At 37.6% G+C, this 23,132-nt stretch overlaps 2 protein-coding genes across 3 annotated transcripts; both read right to left on the bottom strand.

The window, feature by feature from the left end:
• Positions 1 to 3,391: 3,391 nt before the first annotated feature.
• LOC112173753 (transcription factor bHLH74) lies at positions 3,392 to 7,097 on the bottom strand. 2 transcript variants are annotated; one of them, XM_024311437.2, is made up of 8 exons: positions 5,271 to 7,097; positions 4,913 to 5,146; positions 4,762 to 4,827; positions 4,604 to 4,672; positions 4,354 to 4,425; positions 4,084 to 4,137; positions 3,914 to 3,995; positions 3,392 to 3,822 (listed from the first exon to the last, which is right to left on the bottom strand). In XM_024311437.2, the coding sequence occupies exons 1-8, from the start codon at positions 5,868 to 5,870 to the stop codon at positions 3,797 to 3,799; spliced, it is 1,203 nt and encodes a 400-aa protein (XP_024167205.1). In that variant the 5' UTR covers positions 5,871 to 7,097; the 3' UTR covers positions 3,392 to 3,796. The 2 variants fall into 2 exon arrangements, with proteins under 2 accessions (XP_024167205.1, XP_024167204.1); XM_024311436.2 differs by having other exon boundaries at positions 4,084 to 4,227; positions 5,271 to 7,090.
• A 9,105-nt stretch (positions 7,098 to 16,202) lies between these two features.
• On the bottom strand, positions 16,203 to 21,265 carry LOC112169406 (AP2-like ethylene-responsive transcription factor ANT). Its single transcript, XM_024306430.2, has 9 exons — positions 19,304 to 21,265; positions 18,630 to 19,218; positions 18,435 to 18,517; positions 18,244 to 18,252; positions 18,066 to 18,154; positions 17,900 to 17,973; positions 17,752 to 17,802; positions 17,579 to 17,655; positions 16,203 to 17,236 (listed from the first exon to the last, which is right to left on the bottom strand). The coding sequence occupies exons 1-9, from the start codon at positions 19,617 to 19,619 to the stop codon at positions 16,551 to 16,553; spliced, it is 1,974 nt and encodes a 657-aa protein (XP_024162198.1). The 5' UTR covers positions 19,620 to 21,265; the 3' UTR covers positions 16,203 to 16,550.
• Positions 21,266 to 23,132: the final 1,867 nt, after the last annotated feature.

The raw sequence follows: 23,132 nt of genomic DNA, 5'->3' as shown, positions 1-23,132 counted from the left end.
ACTTTATAATTCTTTTTGCAACATGATACGCAAAAGCATCATCAATACCAATAAAATTTCTATTCATCATCTCATGTATACTAGTGTAATTCATGGAGATCTCTTTATTATCTGGAATTGGTTTTAACATTGGAGAGTCCCCTAATGATGTCTTTTGGACATAACCATAATCCCGAATATTCTCATGAGATGGATTATTTACATCGATGACTAATGGATTATTTTGTGCCAAACTCGCTTTCTTTCTTGGGTGAGAATCCATCGAACCTTTGGGCCTCCCGCTCTTCCTGGCAGGACCGTGGGCCTAGCCACAACATCACCATAGGGGGGGACGTTGGCGCCATGCTCAGTTTCCCTTGAGATGGCGTCATGTCTTCTAATTTTAGGGACATCAATCCTTGCAGACACGTTTGCAGTAGGTATGTGTGATCTCGTCACTTTAGCAATATAAAAAAACACATCAGGCATCAATTATGCTACGTTCTGAAGATCGAGAATTCTACGCACTTTAATTTCGAACTGTACGGTTCGGGAATCAAGATGAGACAAAGTGGGGACAGACCACGACAATTCCTGTCGTTCCTGTTGAACATTTAAGTTCTTATCTCCCACTAACGATGGGAAGAATGTCTCATCAAAGTGACAATTCGCAAATCTAGCGATAAAGAGATCACCTGTCAAAGGTTTTAAGTAGCGGATAATGGTTGGAGAGTCATATCCAACATAAATGCCTAATCGTCTTTGAAGACCCATTTTGGTGTGTTGTGGCGGCGCAATTGACACATAAACTACACACTCAAATATGCGCAAGTGTGAGACATCAGGCTCATACCCAGTTACCATCTTGGACGCAGAAAATGATTGAGTGGCAGTGGGCCTCAGACAAATAAACACAGTTGCATGCAATATTGCATAGCCCCAAGCAGAAATAGGGAGATTGGTGCACATTACCAATGCTCTAGCAGCCATTTGAAGTCGTTTAATTACAGCTTCTGCGAGACCATTTTGGGTGTGAACATGATGAATTGGATGTTTAACTTCAATCCCAATGGACATGCAATAATCATCAAAAGTTTTTGATGAAAACTCCCCAGCATTGTCAAGTCTGATAGACTTAATAGGATGATCAGGGTGGTGAGCCCTTAACTTAATAATTTGTGCTAAGAGTTTAGCAAATGTAGCATTCCTTGTGGACAAAAGCATGACATGTGACCAGCGTATCGATGCATCAACCAACACCATAAAAAATCTAAATAGTCCGCAACGTGGTTGAATAGGTCCACAAATATCGTCTTGGATTCTTTGCAAGAATGATATGTTTTCTTTAGTGTCCTTTGCATAGGATGGTCTTGATCCTAATTTTGCTAAAGAGCAGGCTTTGCAGAATGAAATATAGGCTTTTGAAGCAACCAAGAAGGATTTTGGTTGAGCCATGAAATCACAATTGACTTTAGAAGTAGAAAGAGGAGTCAAAGAAGAGTCCATAGGGTCAAAGCCATGTTGGTGTCGTAGGGGGTAGACAGCGCCGGCCCTAAGTGACCGGTCTTGCACAGTCTTGGCGCCGTGAGGCGTAGGTGCATCTCCTCGAACCAATTTTTGGTTCTTACTTTTCTTCGTTCTGAAGAATGGATATCCGTGTGAAGTCTTTACTATACGGTCATGCCAAAGCCTATATGTGTCAGAATCCTATAAGTCATCTCTCATGACATGGTTGATTTAATAATTTGAATAGTGGTTGTATACAACCCACTAGATCGACACTTAAGTTTCTCTAAGACTCTTTTATGTCCGTAGTCATTAGAGCTGATGCAAAGGAACTCTTGTCAATTCTCCCAATGTGTTTCCACATGAAAATCATTGGCTTTTATATCTTTAAAGCTCAAAAGGGTTCTTTCGGCCCTAGGAGCGTAGAGAGCTTCAGTGACATTAATGATTGTGCCATGTGGCAACAAGAATTGAGCTGGTCCTCGACCATGAATCAATTTAGATGACCTTGCCATCGTAGTCACTAAAGATAGGGTAGGCGTCATCTGAAGAAATGACTGCCTATTTCGAAGTATGGTGTGCATAGTAACACTATCCACGAGGCATTCTAGCTCTCCAGAAAACATACTTGAATGAATAAAGTTCGAATCAAAATCGATACTTTATTTCAATGAAAGCCAATGATTAACTCAAAGTTTCTAAATTAAAATTTAATCCAAAGAATGACAATTAAGCTTAGACAAGTAGTAGTTACTCAATCCTTTCGGTAACTCCAATTTGGTTGTGACCAGGTAAGGTAAGGCGAGATTTTAGTGGAGCTGTGCTCACTTTTAAAACCGTTATCTCAGTTCAAACCTTTCCTAGACATAACAATTAATTTTGGATGAGCCTACTTTGGAAAGAGTTATAACCACTGTCTTTGTTGATAGTTTCCAAATTTTGGATTTGGATTGAAACCAATGACGTTTATATGGTCAAATTTTGATGCTCACTAACGCTCTTAGTTCGTAACCTACGAATGCTTTTAGTCCATAAAAATTGATGCTTACGGACGCTCTTTAATCCGAAGATTACGAACTCTCTTAATTTATATATAACGTGAATCCCCACGATTCCACTTTTAGAAAATCGAACCCACATTACAGAAAGGTGAGATGTAGAAAAAGAGAGATTGCAAGTCCCCGAGAAAAAGAATTTAAATTAAAATTAAAATTAAATTCAAAAGTGGGAACTTTAATAAAAAAACTTGGTAATTTGAAGCTTGAAAAACCTTGATACATGCGTGTGTTGATGCAGGTGTTTAACAGTCTTTAAGATTGCTGATGTTTTTCGATCCTTTCTATAGGATTGCAAGGCATCTTTCGATCCTGATTCCGAAGTAGGTTTGCAAACATGCAGCAGGATTGCTATTGAGTTGCAATCCGGGCCGTGTTGGTGCATGCATACTTGTGCGCCGCTAGTCTTAGCCGAGGGCTGCTGATGCTTGGCCGAGAGGTATGGCCAGCAAGTCTGGCCAAGATGGCTGCAAGGGCAGGCAGGCAGGCTAGCATGGGCTAGGTGCTTGGCAAGGCTAATAACGTTGGAGAATTTTCTGGTTTTGGATTTTTAATCTCAAGGTTCAGACTCGTCCTCCTGATAATGTGTTTTAGGATATGAGAATTGAGAGAGAATGATGAGAGAATTGTGTATCTCACTATTGATAATAGGAGCTCTATATATAGAGATTACAAAGTACATACTCTAATAATAGAAGGAAAACTATTCCGAATAAGACTACGAATTCCAAAACCTTTTCTCATATTACAATCATAAAACTAATCATAGTTTAATATGGCACACAAATGTCAGTATCCTTCAACAATAACTTTTGGAAAGAAAAAGAATAAACATTAACAACTAAAAACACTTGGAGAAACACGAATCATAATCTATTGCAATAGAATGGAGAAATTTCTTACATGAATATCAAATCAATCTGTTACTCCATCTATTTGTTTATCATGGTGCACTCTACAAAAAACAATTCTTCCGAAGTTTCCCCCAAAAGCTTTCATGCATGGTCCTATTCTACAACAACAAACAATCATCTTCTTGACCAACCAACTCTTGCTTTCTTGCCTGATTATACACAGTTCGGGATATAACAAGTCATCTTCTTCTGCTAAAAATTCGAAGAACAAACAATTAAGAACTGAGGACCCTATACAACTGAAGAAATCTCTTTTTCTTTTCTCTATCCGAGTCAAATACAGTTAATGAAAATTTGAATCCTTGTTGGGAAGGAGTTCACCCCCAATATCTGTTCCGGAGATTATTGCTCGGGTTTCATGCGGCTTGCTGCAGGATGAAAATGGAAAGGATCTCAAGATTAGAAGAATCCCTTACAAAACTTTCAAATAATTGCAAACATGAAGTTTGTGCCGCTTACCATTTTGTCCCAAGCAATCAATATTCGAACTCGAATCAAAACCCATATGAAATAGACCTTGGAGCTCATTGTCCAATACAGTCTGCAACATTTATATGACCTTAAATTAAATGTTTTCCACAAGCAAGAGAATGAGGGCAGCCATTAATATTTGAAGATTTTTATATTACCTGAGGCAAGGAAGGAAATTGTGGAGCTGTAATTGGCATATTTTGCAAGTTTCCCTGGAAAATACCATGAGGGTATGGGTGAGAAGAGTTCATTCCAGGACTAAACCCGAAAATAGCTCCACTGCCATTCCGTGGATTCATAATCTATACAGAAGGCAAAACTGAGATGAGTTTTTTGTTTGGCGAATAAACCAAGATAAGTTAAGTTTAATGGTAATGAAGTGTCTGACGTAATTGACAACTTTTGATTAAGCACTAGGTTGGACTTACATCTTTCGATAGAATCCGTTCTATATCAATGTTCACTTCTGGATTTACTGTTGCGAGTTTCATTGACAAAAACTGAAACATAAAATAAAATCAAACCATCACTAAATCATAGACCATTAGAATAATTAGAATAAGTTATAGTTATCCTGTATAATTAGAATAAGTTGCAGTGAATCCATATACACTTGCAGGCTTAAATTTCATTACAAAACATAGAACCAATTCCATCAGAGACTGAAGAACAGCATACCTCAACTTGCTGTTGCAGAGATTGCACATAGTTGATGATCTCATCAAGCATTACAGCCTTCCCAGTTATCTAAAATGTTAATTGGTACAATACCGATCAGTTTCTTATATCAATTTAAAAGACCACTCAGAACATTCACCATCAAAAAATATATATACCTTATTGCACCCTGGAACAAGTTCTTGAAGCAATCTCATCCTCTCACTGATCTTTTCTCTTCTTACCTGCAAGCAGAAAGTTTAATCCCCTCAAGAAATTAATATGAACTAGAAATTCCTTCAACTATAAGACATGCTAAGGAGAACATACCCTTTCTGCAAGGCTATGACTATTTGTAGCCTGGCCCCTTCTAGCTCTCACATGAATGTAACTATCTTTTGCAGCATCTCCACTTTGAGAATTCTCTTTAGTCTGTTTGCTCGCCTGCTTACCACGCAAATTTGCAGCTGTGTTTTCTTCCAGTTTGGTTTTTTTCTCATCTTGTTCTTTCAGGTAATCAGAGCTTTCCCCAGACATATCCTTGTTAAGCTCCCCTTCAGCATTCTACATACACAGATAAAATAAAATAAAAAGCAATTAACATCAATGGATCACTGTCCTAAGGAGAAACAAAATCATCAATATCCTAACTGATAGTCTGATACTAGTACAGCATAGCTCAATTTACCTTATTTGGACTGGATTCAGGAACTCGCTTCCTTCTCCTGCCATTAGGTGAAGATCCTAAAGCACCCTCTTCGGATACTTGGCGATCATCAAGCGATTGTGTGCCCATTGTTGAAGTCCTATCAATGCCTCCATCCCTGTTTGGGTTATAGTTTGCAACACACCCAGGGTTAGAAATCCCAGCACACTCAGGCAGGCCAAAAGAACCCACCATTTCTGAGAAGCTCCCACTTCCAAAACATGGAAGCTTTGGAACCATCTCAACATAACTCGAATCAGATGGATATTGAACAAGGTGGGATGTGCTACTCATTCCCTGAGTTTCCATCGCTATAGGGTAAGGAGGATTGGTAAATTCACTCTGAGAAGCAACTGAGGAACCTCCAAAGTTATCACTTTGACTCAATGAAACAAGTGGATCCCAACCAGAACCAAAGAAAGGGTCAGGTGCATTTGAAGGCTTAAAAATAGAGCCTGAACTCATTGCCATTCTTGAAACCTTTTCAGGCTGTGGATTGGTGCTCATCCCTGAAGAGGGACAATTCAGAGTACCCTCATTCCTATGTTGGAACCCCATATCCTCATTGTCATGACTACCCATTTTGGAATTCCAAAAGCTTTAATCTCCAAAACTCTGGAGTTCAGCTAAATAGTACTCAAAGGAACCCCCCACTCAAGAGCTGAAGCAGACCCGGTCTATAACTAGAAATGGAACTTAGGAAATATATGAAGGAAAAGGCAAAGGTTGTGGCTTTGACCAAAATTGACTGGTGATATCTTGCAGACTCAACAAGGAACAAGCAACCTTTGCAGCTTTATAGACCTGAGAGGGTGCTAAAGTAACAGATGCCTCTGGTTGCAGCATCCCATGGACACAAAGTGAAAGGATAAATCCTGTGCACAAGGCATAAAATCTGATATGGCACCAGCTAAAATGAACTCTCTTCCTTTCAAAAACCCTAGGATCAAGCTTACTCAAATGCAGTGAAGAAAAGAAAAAGGAAAATGCTACCCACAGACAAGAAAAGTGAACCTTTCAGAGCATAAAGTAGACATGGACAAACAATGACATTTGCTAAGTAACAGCTCACCAGACTAAGTAAAAAGAAAGTAGATTCCCTTTTTCTCTTTAAACAAGAGGGAGAGAGAGCTAAATCTCCATTATCCTCAACTCAATCAAACATCAATCTGATTGATGGAAAGGACCAAAGGGGGTTTGAATCTCTTCAACTATGACCACAATTGGAGAGAATCACTCCCAGCTTCGGGCAATGAGTATTATAATGAAAATGGGGATGGTTTCCAACCAAGTGTAAGTCTTGAATCAAAACCCAATAAACACCCAGAAACAAGAAAAAGGAAAGTTACAGAAACCCTTTAGATGGGGGTCCAAGAAAGATAAAAGGCATCAAATTCTACTTGAATTGTGCAAGAACTGAAAATGGGACAGGGTTTTAGCACAGTCCCCCCTACTTGGGCATTTGATTGTAACTTTGAAAGGAATCAAATGCTTGGATAAATGCCAGAGGAAAAGCCCAATTTCACCAATTAGGTATTTTTGCATAAACAAGACACAAAGCATCTAAATTTTCTCCAAGTTTTTATTTATAGATCACATACAATGTAGGGAGCTATATGGCTAGAAAGAGACATAGGGAAGAAAGAGTGAGACTTTGCTTACCTGCCCAAGTTAACAGATGACATGGTATGATTTTAAAAGACAGAGAGACAGAGAGAGAGAGACTAACTACTGCCAACTGCTCTTGTTGGAAAAATTATTACACAACCTAATAATCCCTCTTTCCCCTTCCACACCTTTGCTCTCTCTTTACTTACTTTGAAGTTTGAACTTTTCTTTCTTTTACAATAGTTTTGAAATTTTCGTTATAATAATCCCCAATCTCCCCCCAGAAGCATTTTTATTTTCTTTTCTTTCTCTCATTAAAAATTAGGAGATGTGCTTCTCTTCAAGACCAAGCTTGCTTGCTTGCTTCCATCTTTGACATACCTTTCTTTCTTTCTTTCTTTTTTTTTACTGACACACTTGCCAACTATTCTAACAGACCTCTCTTTGCTGTTACACACTCATTTTTCTCAGTGCCAACTAACCCCTCCCTTCATTTCTTTTGAGAGAAAAACCTCATTATGCTCCTAACCTCCATCATTGATCATCCTGCATCCACACCACTGCCCCATCTGGTGGGCCCCGCCTCCATCTCCCACCATTGACCTCCCACTCGTGGGCCCCCCCCCCACATGACAGGTGTAGCCCTCTCTGTGGGGGGGAGATGCAGGGGATTAGGGTGTGCCTGCAGAGCAGGAAACAGTGGCCTCAGTTTGATTTAAGGTAATAGAATAGAAATGGGGTAGTCCTTGTAGTCTCTCTCTCTCTTTCTTTTTTTTTTACTTTGGAGAGGAACACAAGGAATAATGGAATCTAATCATCAATTTACCTCCTTGTCCTGGTACGGTTTTCCAGCTCGGAGCCAACCAACCCGGTCAAACCAAATTATCTGGTCAACTCTGGTTGTGATCTTGCTGGCTTGGGAAAAATTTAACCAAAAATTATTCCGATAATATCGGGCTAAGGGGTCGTGATCCGGTGTGACGCACGTAAATCTAGAAATGAGTCTTTAAGTATTGTATAAGTGTATAACAAATAATGGAGTGTGAATAGGGTTTTCTGGGAAGGGACCCAATGGAAGTACTGGAAACAAAATTAAAATAGGTAGATACGATGAGAGGGATGGTGTACCTAACTGATCAATGTGGGGACTCACACTGAAGTATACCTCTCAGTTCATTTCAGAGTGGGGTTGTGGAGAAGAACAGGATCTTGTTCTTCATAATTATTAATTTTTTGTTCTTAAGGAGATTTGATTGGTATATAAAGTGATTAATGGAACTCTAATTTGACTTACTTGAGAGTTTCCGCGAGTAAAAATGTTCAATATTTTTTTATATTATATTAGAGGTAATTCAACTTTAATTTAGTATAATCAAAACATAGTTCTCTACGTTCTCTTATCACTTAAACTAATCATAAAAATTAAAATATTTTATAAATAACATAAATTAATGCATGCATCCAAAACATAGACAATGAGTACGACGTGTTAGAATAAACGTATTCTACTGCTCCTCATTTTAGTTTAGGTTGAACACCCTTCTACTTAATTCTACATCAAGCTCAATGACTTTAGGGTATGAATTCTAGTGCCCCTCATTTAATTCCTTTTTCCTTTTTCTTTTTTTTTTCTTTCCCTTTTGTGAATTTTCCTGCAAATGGCAGATTTTAGCCAACTTCCTCATGAAAAATGTTTGAAATCCCATCCCAAAAACCCCACAAATAGTATGAATCACAATAATTCAAGTTGAGTTGTCACATTCATTTGCAAAAGCATATGGAGATTATAACATTTGGATCCGATTGGAATACATACATTGTATCACGTCATTTTTATTGGAGTTTTAATTTTAAACGTATATTATCCATCAAGTTACATGAGCAAGCCCGGAACTCATAAACTCGAGTAATGTTGCATCTGTTAAACATCAGTGTAGTGAAGAGCAGCAGAAATTGCTTACAAATAAGCAGCATCATAATAAAATGATAGTAATAAGTAGATTAATATGTTTATTACAGAACCAAAAGAGAGAGAGAGAGACTTAATCACGCGTGAGGCCGTGAGGGCATGCACTGAGGTTCAGGTGGGACTTTGTTCTTAAATCTACTCCAGATGGTCCAACAATCCACAAAAATGTGGTCCAAATCTGATTAGCAATGATGGGATTGATACCTAAGAGTAAGAGGAGACGAATCTCACAAGATCTAGCCCCCAATTATATAATTAACATGCAACTCTCTAAACCCCAAATTATCTGCATAAAAATATTGCTAATCTCTGCTTTACTTAGTTCACAACCCATGCTTCTCCTCTTTTTGGCCTCAAAGATTTATACTTTCAAAGAAAAGCTTTTCCCTTCTTTACATAAAAGTTGCCACCCCCTTCCTTTTTCTAGTTTTTACAGAAGCAAAAACCAGAAGACGTACACTTCCTTCTTCTTCCATATAAGAAGACACCAGCTTCTGCATCATTATATTAGACACAGTTCCAAGTACAATTCATCAGGAAGAACATTAAACAAATTATGGCAGCAGCATTATGAGTAAAAATCATTAGCTCATTTTTCTTCGAACCAAAAACTAGAAGCAAAGCATGCGCAGAAGAGAAGTAATGATCATCCTAATTTAGATATGATGCAACTCATCGAAACCCATGACGACGGACCATAACAATCATTTTAGTTAATTCTCTACAGAAAGATAGGTCGTTTCTCTATCTCATTTCTCAAGCTGTATGTAGAATCTTAGCTTTGTGTATTTAGCATAATGATGACCAGTTAGAAACCAAGCTGAGAACATATTCCAGGTACGTATAGAAGCTCTAGATGATCAGATTATATTCGTGCCCAAAAGAAAATAGTGACCCCTATCAATTCCATCAAAATCACAGCACAGTGCCACAGTACATAAAAAGATTATTCATATTATGGATCTATCAGTAGACCCTAGTATGTCTAGACGTCTTCTTCATCCTCATTCCCAATGTGTCATAATTCAATCCACCACAAGTAACAGTGTATGACCCTTTTTTTCGCTTGTCTTCGACTACTAAGATATGCCCTAGCTATTAGGGTTCTTTTTTCCCTGAACTTCTTCAATTAGATTATCAACAGGTTCAGAGTTTCCTCGGTATCCGATACTTTTTGAATGATTGGCTCATTGCCTAGGCATCAAATTCAAACATAATAGAAGGACAATGTACATGAAAGGCCAAGCGCAACCCACCAATGTTATTAGCTAAGATTTCTGCTTAGCCTGAACCACCAAAGCATTCCCCATGAAAAGCCATAGATTTATGTGACAGACTGAATCAATGGAGCGTTGTTAGCACCGACAAAATGAAATAAAATTGGCGGGTAAAGTTCGAACAAGAAATTTCCGCCAGTTTTAATCTTTACCATATCACTAAGCATATTCTGAAATGGGGCACTACTAACCCAATAACACTGATGGTTCTGTTGAGTCTATTGCCTTTCATAACACTGGAGGTCCACTGGACTTTCAAAATTAGACCCAAATCAGAAAAACAAAATGGGCCGAATGGTGCCATGTAAAGTGGACTATGGCTCATGGTGAGGAAGGACTATTACATCACAACTTAGGCTTCTGATATGAATGCCCAAGTCTTTTCTGGTTAGTGGTCATGGATCAAACCTGGAGAAGAAAAGGAATATGATATAAAAAAAAAGGTAAAAACTACAAATGGTACATGAAGTATTGGGGAAGGTATTTTTTAGTAACTATGAATTTTTTTAGGGGAAATGATCATTTACTCAATTTTAGCTTAAAAATTGCCCACTTATCCAAACATTCTAAGAGATTGTCCACTTACCCAAACACTCTAAGAGACTATTTCCCTAATACCCAATTAAGTATTTTTAAATTCATTTTTATTTATTTTTGAGACAATTTTGCCCTCTCCTTCTTTGTCACTTAGAGAAAGAAGTCATTGGAGACCTTACTTAACTCTGATGGCGGACTTCGGCGACTTGTGACCCGACTCAGGCGATCGGTGACCGGAATCTGGCTACCAGACTGGTGACTGGATTCAGGTGTCTGAATGTATTGCTCCCTAATAATACTCAGTAATCATATTATTACTCCCCCAATACTCATATTATTGCCCCCCAATATGCATATTATTGCCTCTCAATAATCATATTATTGCCCTCTAGTGAATTGCATAAACTCCAAAAACCAAAATGAATACACTACAGGCACAATTGATCAATTTATATGCATATTATTGCCCCTCAATACTCATATTATTGCCTCCCAATAATCATATTATTGCCTCCCAATAATCATATTATTGTCTCCAATAATCTTATTATTGCCCCGCAATAGACATGTATAACTGCTCAATAAAATTTTTTTTCATTCTTCTTTCTTCTTTCCTTATAAGCCTTCTACCAAATTTACCAAAAAAAACAAAAAAAACATAACGACACTGTCCAATAGAGCCCTGCCAGTGAAGCCCAGGCCCCGGAATAGACATTTTTTTTCTTCCTTCCTTCTGCCCCATTAGTTAAAAAAAAAAATTAAATTTTTTTTTAAAAAAAACTGATTTGGGCACCCATGTCTTCACCGGCCATTTTGCAAAGACTCCGGTTGCAGTCGTCAAACTGATAAATCTTGAAAACGGCCAGAAAATATTAATCTCTACTCCGGTTGACCATTTTGCCCACAATTCCAGTCATTTTGCAACGACTCCGGTTGACCATTTGCCTTCACACTGATTTGACTTTGACTCCGATTGCAACGACTTTGGTTGCAGCCCTAGACCGGAGATACAATCAAGTTGCGATTTCCGTGATGATCAGTCGTCGGCTAGAGAGACATAAGCAAATTGAAGACGTACCCAATTCTACTGGCGGTCGTCGACTCTTTCAGAAGGTCCAACCTAGCCTCGCTGAGCTCTCAGCAACGAGGACCGTCGGCTTGGCGTCGAGCCTGACCGAGGAGAGCACGACGACGAGTTTCGATGCGGTGATGGGCTGATGGCGAGAGACGGCGTCATGGACGTTCTGCTGGAGGGATGGAGGGAGGGAGAGAGAGATCCGACGTCGTTTGGAGAGAGAGAGAGACGCGGCGATGGCAAGAGTTGGCTTTTTTTAATCAAACTGATAGAAATAGAGAGAGAGAGAGAGAGAGAGAGAGATGAGTTTCAATTTAATCAAACTGACAACAGATGTTAGATTGGGTAAATGAGGTTAAAAAACTCTTAGTGGAGTAAGTGGGCAATTTTTAAACTGAAATTGGGTAAGTAGTCACAGCCTTTTTTTTTTTACTCCAAATGGTACAAGAATTATCAAATATAGTACCTGCATTAACTTTTCCGTTAAAATCGTCTACATTGCATGAATTTTTTTGGAAAAAACTCCAAATAGTGCATAAATTATTGCACAATGTATTTTTTGGTACCTGTAATTTTTTTTTTACCCCAAATGGTACCTCAAGTATTGCACCTTTACTATATTTTTCATCATAATATGATATTCATTCATCGGAAGAAGTATTACAAATAGGTTGAAACAATACAAGTTTCGTTATAAAAAAATATAATATTCATCAAATAAATAATTTATTTTTAGCTAAAAATTTTATCAACAAAAAAATTTTGGACAATACTTGAGGTACCATTTGGGGTTAAAAAAAATTTATCGATATCAAAAAATACATTTTGCAATAGTTTTGGTACCATTTGAAGTTTTTATTTAAAAAATACATGTCACGTATGCGAGTTTAACGGAAAAGTTAATGGAAGTACTATATCTGGTAACGGTGCAATACTTCAGGTAACATTTAGGGTAAAAAAATTCATAGGTACCAAAAAATACCTTTCACAATCATTCAGATACCATTTGGAGTTTTTACCCAAAAAAAAAAAAAAAAAAAACAGAACAAATTGGTAACAAAAAGTTAAATGAATCATTGAATCTGCCGCAGATAATGGATATGAGTGAGAGCAAAAAGCTTGTTGGTGAGTAAGTAAAAAGTCCATGCAGGGTTTCAGTAACTCAGTAGAGAAAAAGCCAAGGGACAAAACAAATTAAATCAAAACAAACCATAAGGTAAGTGATTGTGTTGATATTTTTTGACAGTGACAATTGCACCCATTAATTTTCTTGGGTCCCTGCGAACCAGCATTGTACCTGTCTGCTTCCTATATGAATGGTCTCACTATAAAACACAGGATCCTGTAAACTTGCCCAATTGATTTTATGTCTCAATTCTAGCTTCAAAGACAAAATGAAAAAACCAATTAAAAAAAAGGCAAAAAAATGGTACCGTCTTTGGAAAATTTGGATACTGGTGCTACTTGATATATTTCTATTAGAAGCTCAAACAAAATCATAAAATGGAAAACCCAGATGGATAAAGGGGGGAAAATTACAGTAATGTAGTATCGTGGTTAGCGACATTTATGAATTTTGATAGATATATTTCAAAAGCCTGGGTGGCTCTGAACAGTTGGGGCCAAGATGAAGATAAGGCTGAAGCATTCATCCACTCTCTTAAATTTGATGGACAGAAAATAAAGCCAACTGAGTTTGAAATCCTCAATTCCAGAGCTGCATATTACAGCCAAGTATAAATCTTTCATCCAGAAGCATAGCACTAAGGCAGGGTCACATGAGGTGCAAATTGAAAGAAACAAACAAATTATAGAGGGAAGAGTGTGGTCCAAATAAAAAATGAGGGTCGTTCAATTTTTTCTGTTTTGTAGGTCTCCTCGGGAGAAACAGGAGTCCTGTATAGGGAGCAATGAGAGCGAGTATTGACTATTTTTATCCCGTGTCAATTATTATTCCAAAGCTAGTTTTAACATTGAGAAGAGAGAAGGGTCCTTTCTTTCCTTCAGTGTATCCAATTTATTGGATGGATAATCACAGCACCTGAGATGGGTCACCATCTCATTGAGCTGTAAAACCTGCATAATATGCAGTTTGATACCGTTCATAGCAACACTTTCTCCAGCTCAAGGATTTTGGGACCATTCTTGGTTATATGTGCTTTGGACTTTGGATGATGGAAAACAAATATATCCAAGAACTACAACTTGGGGATCTTTCTCAATCTTGTCTTGGATTTGATCTGTATGGTCTGTGTGTTTGTATATATATCACAATTTTCATTTTGACCAAAAAAAAAAATACCAGATGCTAATTAATTAGGCCAACATAACTTGTTTAGGAAGTAAGTTTTGTGATCAATTAGCTAACAAGTGTCCCAGAAAAGTAGAAAGTTTGATACAGTAATATCAAAAAGTTCACTGCATGAATGAATATTATCAAATGCATGAGCAGTTCCAAAATTGAATGTTGAGGAATAAGTGTTCTTCTACCAAGTTGCATTGATAACTAGCTATGAGGAAAGTCTCAAAGGGTTGGGTGAAAATTTAATAAAGCTTGCTATATGGTTTTGCAGTACTAATGTACTAAAGGTGTCATTTCTTCATATTGTCCTTTTCAGTGGCTTTATCTTAGAACAGTACTGATTCTGCTAGATATTGAGAAATTATTGGAGTAGATTATAGCCATATAGTAGACGAGGAAGTTTAATGTTGAACCTAGTACATGTGTACTGTTGTCATATTCTTGATGATCTATATGGCTTGGGCTAAGCCAGCACAGATCAAATCATATGTATGCAATGTACCTAGATATATAGTACCTATGATGTGGTTCTTATTTAAACACATCTGCTTGTTTGAACTTTATTTACCTACCTTGATCACATTCACATGGTTTCACCTTCTATATATACCATATCCTAGCTTCTCTGTTTGATCAACTGACTATGTTTTGAGCTATTCCAACCTGTATACAACCGGAAGGTAATCATAATTGTTGACTAATCTCAAAGAGGGTTGAAAAATTGATACTAGTGATATGATCCTTTCTTTTCCTTTGTTTAACTTTTTTAATAAGAGGTACCAATTGCTTTGCAATCTTTTTCCACACAGACAAATTTGTAATCTTTTTGACCATTGAATTCTGTTGTCATTTCTGTCAACTCCATATATGCTGCTGTGGGTTGTTTCCCTCTTCAAATCTATGCCTCTCTGTCCATGTCCTGTCATGGATTTCTCGCCTTAAATGAAAACTGGTTTTGGTTTCCACTGTTTTCAAAAGTTCATTGACAATAGGAAGCAGTCCAAAACTCTAAATCTCTATTCGGAGATAATGTGAATCTTAAGAAAGTCATTCAAGTCGTAAAATAGAGTCGTTGAGTGTTCAATAAAACATAGTTTATGAGTATTGAGAGTAATTAAAAAAGTAGACAAGTTCGACAAAGTTTGTGAAGGCTAATCAGTGCAAGTAACCTAGTGGTCCTTGTCTAGTTAGGTGTGCTCCCCAACCTAGATTCGAACTCCGAAGTTGTCAAAGTGGCCAGACACTGTGTTGCAATGCACAATTGGAGCATTTCACATGCGCCGAAGGGGTTTATCTTGGGCCTAAGAAGCCTTTGGGTTCCCCTTAACAAAGTCAAAAAAAAAAAAAAAAATTTGTGAAGGCTTTGTTGTAGTGTACAATTAACAAAATAGGGTTCTCTTATAACAAACAGCTTATTGAAATCATCTTTCACTAGATTCTATATAAGAAGTGGTGCGAATTTCCAACGTAATGGTCTCGATAAGATATTGAAGAAAAATGTGAAGGTCATTTTTTGGAGGTAATTTAATCTGATGCTTTCAAATGGATTTAGATGAACAAAACGCTTTCATAGATAATGGAAACATAGCTTCCAGCTTTCCCGGCACAAATTCCTCACTGTCCTCTCTTAAAAATTAAAATTAAACACTTTATAGGTCAATATTGCACTCGAGCTCACACGTGAAAGGCAAGCACTTAGAAGCGAGATAGTGAATGATTTCAGTTGAACAAAATTTCTTAAGCAATCCACACCACGACATGGAATAGCTTTTGAGACAACCATATCTCTTTGGATTAGAATTAAGAAAAAGCAAAAGAAATTTCTAATCACAGCAGACAAAGTGCTTATTAGTAGTGATGAACAAAAAATAAGCAACTGAAATCATAATCTCTCTCTCTCTCTTGAATGACCTGGTGGGAGGGAAGGAATGAATGTTTGTTGCTTTGAGGAAAGCTGAAATACAAAAGGGGAAGGAATAGAATATGCAATGATGGTGTGTAATGCAGATTGATGAGCACGGATGAGATTGGTGTAGTCAAAGCAAAGAGTTGCATTGCATGCACCCTTTAGGCTTTTGCATTATTGGGAAACATTGAGCTGGTTTTGTACTTAACTAGACAGGACCGATAAAAAGTTTGAAAAGCAATTTCAATTATGGAAGGGCCACTTTTATATTAATAACCAAAACATCATTTCATGGAAATTTAATCATTAGGGCCTCCTTTTAATTCCCTCCATATTGCACATAATATTCTGCTGATATGAGCCAAAAGGTTTGGTTTGAAAAAGTTTCTTACACTTGGTTACAGACAGATGACTGGAACCCACCTTTGTCTTTTGATTAAGCCCTACTTTCCTCCATTAAACTCTTGAAATAACATAAAAGATCAACATCCCCTTTTCTAATTTTCTCCCCGTAAACACTAAAACCCACCAATTTCTTCCCTTTTCCTTGATCATGCAAAAACTTTAAGACATTTCAACCCAAGCTGTCTAGGTGTCACTCCAAGCAGCAAATAGAGGCAAGTGAGACATGGAAATGGCAGCTGCAGGCCTCAACTGAGCTGATGGGAACCAAGAGCTAACAGCAGCAGCAGTACTTGGACTTATGAACTTTGATGCCATTGGAGGTTTTGCAAACAGCATTGTGGGGCCTGATTTGTCAGGGCTATCTTCTCTGGAGCTGCTCAGACTGGTCACCAGCGACGAAGGATTTGAAAAATGAGCACCGGCTTTAGCTGATTCATCCATCAACTGCTGGCTAGAGTTCACTGATTCAACGCGAATGAGGTCTTGCAATGCCATTGAGAAAGATGCAGGACTTCTGTAATTCCCTGAAGACAATGATTTTTGATCAAGTGTTTGAACACAAGTAGCAGCAGTTGCTTGTTGTTGCTGTGCAGCTTGGTACAAAGCCATTTTCCAATCTGAACTAGTCCCATGACTATTTTCGGGTGTATTGGCTTCCACATTGTTCTGTGCTGGTGAGTTGTACTCAATGACTTGATTGTTAGGTTCAACCTCCTTGGTACGCCTAGCGAATTCTCCAGCAAGCAAAGTATTGCTGGCCATGATTTTCTCAACATCATATCTGGTAATGTCAAAGTTGGTGACCGCATTTACCCCACGGAACTTGATTGCAGCTATGTCATAAGCTTCGGCTGCTTCCTCTTGGGTGCCTGAAAGTTCAATTTTTTATTTTGTGAGAATTTGTTCGAAACTACATTGATTAAAGCTTTGCCATCAAAATTGTATTTTATTTTTAGCTAGGAAGTGTTTGTTGGTCCTCTTTATTATCTACTCTGAGATGAACAGCCTTAAAAAGGCTCATTTTTACCGTGCCAAAGCAGAATACTTCAGCCTTAAAAAAGTGTGGGAACAGAGGCGCCATAAAAAAGAGTCCTTTAACTTCGGAAAAGTGATTAATCACAGCAAGAGAGCCCTTACGGAATTAAGAACATGACATAAAACTAAAGAAAATATGCAAACAGATAAAGAAATTTTAGCATGTAAGAACTTACCAAATGTACCAAGATAAAGGTCCTTGTTTCCTGCAACCCTGCCAATTCGAGCTTGCCACCTCCCATGCTGGTGATGTCTGCAGAAAATCAAGAATATGATTAGTCTAAAAAAAACTACATCCACCTTAAACACTGGGGTTTGTGTTTCAATGGAAATGAAAAACCAGCAAAACCTTGTAACTCCTCGGTAAATTGAAGCTCCCCTTGAAAATCCACTGCTTTTCCTGAAAAAAAAAAAAATTGTACAAAAACTCATGAATACTATTCTTTAAGATTAACAAGCACAAGAAACACATTTATAAGACAAATGATAAGCTCTACCTCCTCAGATGCGCAACATACTCTTGCCGGTTCATATTCTTCATTTCTTCAATTTGTGTTGTGTAATCATCCAACTGCCAAAAGAGACCAACAGAATCAAATTTCAGCCAGTAAAATCTTCCACAAACTGATATTAAGTTCCATGAGTTGAACCAAATTTACATACTGGGAAGTTTATGTGGGTTGAAGAGCCCCAGTACTTAAGAGCAGCAAGATCATATGCCCTTGCAGCTTTCTCTTCCATATCATATCCCCCTGTAGTTGGTTCAAATTAATAAAGTTTAAGAATTACAAAGGATGATTATTAAAATTAAATTCTTCACTATTAAGGACAAAAGCCTTACCAAGATAAACTGCATTATTTGATTGGAATGGCATCCAGCAGCAGCATAAACACGACAGGTAAGAATTAAATAGCACAAGTCAGATCAGCACAGACCAAGTAGGGACCAAAAATTGCAGTAAAACTAAACAAAACAAATACTTCCAAACGTATATACTACGAGTTCTATTTTCATGTTTCTGATTGACCAACCTTGCCTTCCTTTTCTGGTTTGCCCCTCCTTCTTGCAACTGTTGTCCCATAGATGAGCTTCATATCTACCAGTCCATCTATGCCTGGTGTGAGTAATAATTAACAAAGGGTCACATAAACATTCAGAACAAAAACAAAATTTTGACTAACATAGTGAAATTCAAGGAATTAACTGGTTTTAGGAGAAACTCTGACCTTGTGACTCCTCTATACTGTGAAGTTCTCTGGCCAAATGTGTCAATGGACTTTCTGTGCACTGGCTGCTTTGTTTGACTAATTTTACCAGAACCTCTCTTCTTGGTTTCCATGGCTAGACACTCTGTTTCAGTGGGTGAGATCTGCCTTGGAGCTGTGACACAGCTGGACTGAGATCCAGGGCTCATGGACAAAGTAAGAGACTGTAAATCCCCACACTGCATTCCACCATTAACAGACCCAGAAACTCCTCCATTGTCCAAGCTGTTGTTACTCATGTGTTGTTGATTCAAAGCATGATGAGCAGCAGAGTACTGCCTAGTCACCCAGTTCTGGGTCATTTGGTGACTATCAGAGCCCACAATGTGGGCTTGCTTAGAGGACTCTTCCTCCATTTGAGTTTGGTAAGCTCCAGGGAAAGGGATTCCAGAGTAGTATTGTTGCTCTGCCTCTGCATTTTCGTTGTAATACAAGCTGTCTAAGCTGAGAGCCATTGCCACCTCTCTTTGATGGGTTCCATAGTCATGAGCTCCCATGCTTGCTCCTCCTAGAAAGTCCTCAAGCTTTGGGGACGAGTTCGGCACCATTCCTGTTCACACAGAAATCAAACATTTCAGGAATTGAAACACAGAAGATGAAAAATATGTGTGCAAGTTTTGAAGCAGAGTGAGTACCTTCAGCTTGTGAGCGAGTGAGAGCTTCCATGATGCAAAGAGACCCATCTGACTTGAGTGGCATTACAGTCAAGGGAGAGTGAAACCCACCATTTTCATAGCAGAGTGGGGTCAGATTGTAGAAGCTACTTGGAAGCTGAGCTGAAGCAGAGGAGGCCTGAGCTTGTTGATGACTGTAGTGTTGATGAGGGTCAGTAGAAGAAGTGACCTCCATTTTCATGTGGGGAGCTGAGAGTGAAAACCCCAACCAGTTGTTGTTATGACTGTTAATATGGCTTCCATTGTTGTTATGACTGTGATCATTTATGGGCTTCATCTTCTTCCTCCCTCTGTTTTCTCTCTCTTCCTTTTTTCTAAACTTCTAATTACTCTCACTTCTTCTTCTAACTTCTAAGCTTAGCATTTGCAAGGCAACAACTCAATCATTGACAGCAAATAAACTAATCATCTCCTACATGAAAGAATGAATAAAAACTTGAGCTTTTTTGTTGTCTAGCAATTCTGAGGATTTTCATGCCACACCTACAGAACTCTCCTAGTTTCTCTCTCTAAGGACAACAAAGCCTGTGGTCTCTTTAAACCTAAACAAAAAGAATGAATATATATGATGATACCAAGCAAGTAAACACGCAATGCTGGAGAGCACCCCAGCATATATCCCATAGGGATCCGTGTATGTGAGAAAGACCCCAACTTTAGTTTTTTTTTTTTTTTTTTCCTTAAACCCTACCAAAACCCAAGATCCAATACTAAGTCCTTCCTCATTACCCAATAATAACCCAGAAATTATAAATAATACTGTGAAATTTGTTTGTACTCTCTTTCTTTCTTGTTCATTCATTCATTGACAGGAGTCAGAAACTGAGTTGAATCTAGTGGGTGTGAAACAGCCAATGGGGGTGAGAGAAAGGGTCAGGTATCCAAAACTGGGTCTGCAATTGCTTTATTTTTTTTACAGTCACAGAGCCTAAGATAGATTGGACGAGCAGGACATCTGCCCATCCAGTCACCTCACCACACACTGGTACAGCTTTTGTGCCCCTATCTTACATTCAATTTTCAGAATCTAAGGCTACCCCTTTCATTTCAAACTTTGAAAACTGCTCCAGTTTTGGTTCACACCCTTTAATTCTTTTCTTTCCTTTTCTTTGTTATCGTACTATTTCAGTGACAAAGTTCACTCCTTTCCAATAAATTACAACAGTGGAAACTCGATTTTATTTTCTTTTGGCCAAGCACTTACTCAAGTAATTAAGATTTTGTTTCCAATTGTTTCTCTAACAAGTGGTTTACTGGTTTTGTAAGAAAGCACTTCAACCGGAAGCAATAGTTTACTAATTTTAATAATAATTCCAAACAGAACCTAAATTCTAGTTGTTTAGAAAAATTTAAGAGTATTGAAATTCTGAAAATGAGAATTAGTCAGTTAAAATAATGTTGGTTACCGGAAAGGAGCGATTTGATGGAGATTGGAGTGGATTGTGTGGCTACATTTGTTCAGACGGTATGAGATCAGCTAACCTTGGACTTTGTTCAATACTTTTTCTGAAATGGTCTGAAGGCCATTGACTACTTGGTCATCAGAATTGGATCCGAGCTAGATTTCCATTTTTTTATTGGTTCGTTTTGGCCTGGCATAACATAATGCTCCTATGATTGGAAACTAAAACATCGTAACTGCATTACATTTGACATATTTCTTGGTAATAACGAACTTGGTTAAATTTTTTTTCCCATAATTATAATTCTTTTGGACACATTACATTACAGGATCAAACTCGAGCTATCTTCTATACGTGATTGAAGCTAAAATCTGGAGAAAACCAGATGCACTGGATTTCACTTTGGTAGAATTGCAAGAAAGATGGTCTTCCTTAACTTTGTTATAAATCCGAATTGACGATTTTATTATTATTAAGTATTTAATTCGGTGAATTCTGAGAATCTTATTCATTTAAATAATATTAAATTATTGCTTATGTAACACGATATAACACAAATTGAATGTTACCATTATTAAAGCATATCTGCCCCCATTATCAAGCTCTTTGTTTGTTAGAAGAACAGAAATCCAATTAGCCAATTGCTTTAACATAGCAAATCAAGTGTTTAGTCAACACCTGCTTCCAGACAAAAATAAAGAGTCGTGGGTCTTAAAATATTCCTGAAATGATTAGTAAAGGCCCCGTTAAAGACAAGCTTTTTCCTAAAATTTCATTTAGAATTCTTATTAGATCATCTTTTAGGTTTGATTCTCTGATTAAGTTTTTGTCCTGCTATTCATCCATGCATAAAATTCGTACTCAGTTTCTGTTTCATCACATGCATATATAGATTGAGAGAATTGTTTAATTGCATCCGAAATGGGTCAAAATTTTCTCTTTTTTCTTCTTTCTTCTGCTGAAAATGGCAGGGAGTTGTCCACATAAATCTTTTTTCAGTGATGGAGCCATGGAGGGTTTTCTTTTTGAGTGGGGAATGTTGTGTTAGATGGATCAAAAAGTTTTTCATGGAGAGACAGATTTTCAAATGGAAATGATTTTGTTTTGAACCTTGGGAGATATTAACCCAGTTTTTGGAGGGAAATTTGGTTTTGCCTGTTCTAATTACTGCAAGTAACTGGATTCACTTTCATGCTCTGATTTTTTAACTTTTACTAGCCTCTTTACAGTGAAAAATTAAGCAAAAGGTGGTAGGGTTTGGGTGGTCTCTGCTAAGTAGAAATAACTTGCAGTAATTAGCTATCAAACAATTAGGTAACAGAAAACTTGAGACTCAGCTAAAGGTCATCTAGCTGAGTATATAATTGTTTGATGGTGTATACAGCTGCATTTAACAGTTTTCTACTGTATGATTTAGCTGCAAATTATTGAGATGTAGTTTTGTCTCTACCAAGTGCTAGCTCATCAACTGCAGCCTAAATCAAGATGGCCAAAGCATTCTGAAACCAGAATTATTCATGTTTAATCTATCATGTCATTATCGTTGATAATGTGGATTAGAGTAGAGAAAAGGGCAGGAAAGAGGGATGACAGAGAAACATAAAAGTGACAATATTTGCAATTTGTATTTTGTTGGTTTCAATTAGTCAGGGATGTGGACCTTAAATCAAAAAGTAGAAAACTGTTAAATGCAGCTGTTTACAGTTGACAAGAAAAAAAAAATGCAGCTGTATATGCTATCAAACAATCACATACTTAGCTAAATGTCTGACATTTAGCTGAGTTTTGAGATTTCTGTTACAAAAGTAGCATAATTAGATATATAGCTCGGATATACCTGATTTTTCAAGTATATTCGAACAAACAAATTGTAACAAAATTATTTCAAATCACATGAGTACAATTCAGCTCCACTGCAACCACAAAAATCATTCATAACTTTTAACTAAATTTTAAACTTAATTCTACTCGAACCAATAATAGCCAACCGATCGAACTTTGAATTCACTAGGTTAGAATGGTGAAGCATTCCAATTCATTTTACCCTCAGATTGAAGTGTTTTCTTTGATGAGTACTCTACATGGGTTATAAACTATAAGTTCAATACAAATATGTATGAAAGTAATGACTCGATCAGGTACTCTACAATGTTGATTCTAACATTGTACATCATATAATTTTGCATCCTTGCTAGAAACCCAAAGGCTTTTAAGGAGTCTCATAAATTAAAAGCACGTAGTACAGTAGTACTCTGGAGTTTTGGTGAGATGACAAAACTAGCCTCCAGTGCATTCAGCAAGTTGCGGTCCATTATAACTGGTTCCCAAGCTTGAAGCTCTTAAAACTATACCAGTATACTGTATACCACACTGGTGGTGCTCTGATG

Source organism: Rosa chinensis, chromosome 6 (assembly GCF_002994745.2).
Source record: "Rosa chinensis cultivar Old Blush chromosome 6, RchiOBHm-V2, whole genome shotgun sequence".
Lineage (NCBI taxonomy): Eukaryota > Viridiplantae > Streptophyta > Magnoliopsida > Rosales > Rosaceae > Rosa > Rosa chinensis.
Note: the sequence above shows the minus strand (reverse complement) of the source record. Positions and strands in the feature narration are given on the sequence as shown.

Excerpts from the sequence above, each read along its gene's own strand:
- LOC112169406 (XM_024306430.2), bottom strand. The coding sequence starts at position 19,619 with ATGAAGCCCATAAATGATCACAGTCATAACAACAATGGAAGCCATATT. Across the intron at positions 19,219-19,303 it reads CACTCGCTCACAAGCTGAAG|GAATGGTGCCGAACTCGTCC; the intron begins GTACTCACTCTG and ends CTGTGTGAACAG. Across the intron at positions 17,974-18,065 it reads CAACCCACATAAACTTCCCA|TTGGATGATTACACAACACA; the intron begins GTATGTAAATTT and ends CTCTTTTGGCAG.
- LOC112173753 (XM_024311436.2), bottom strand. The coding sequence starts at position 5,870 with ATGGGTAGTCATGACAATGAGGATATGGGGTTCCAACATAGGAATGAG. Across the intron at positions 4,828-4,912 it reads GTCATAGCCTTGCAGAAAGG|GTAAGAAGAGAAAAGATCAG; the intron begins GTATGTTCTCCT and ends TTCTGCTTGCAG. Across the intron at positions 3,823-3,913 it reads TGATTGCTTGGGACAAAATG|CAAGCCGCATGAAACCCGAG; the intron begins GTAAGCGGCACA and ends TTCATCCTGCAG.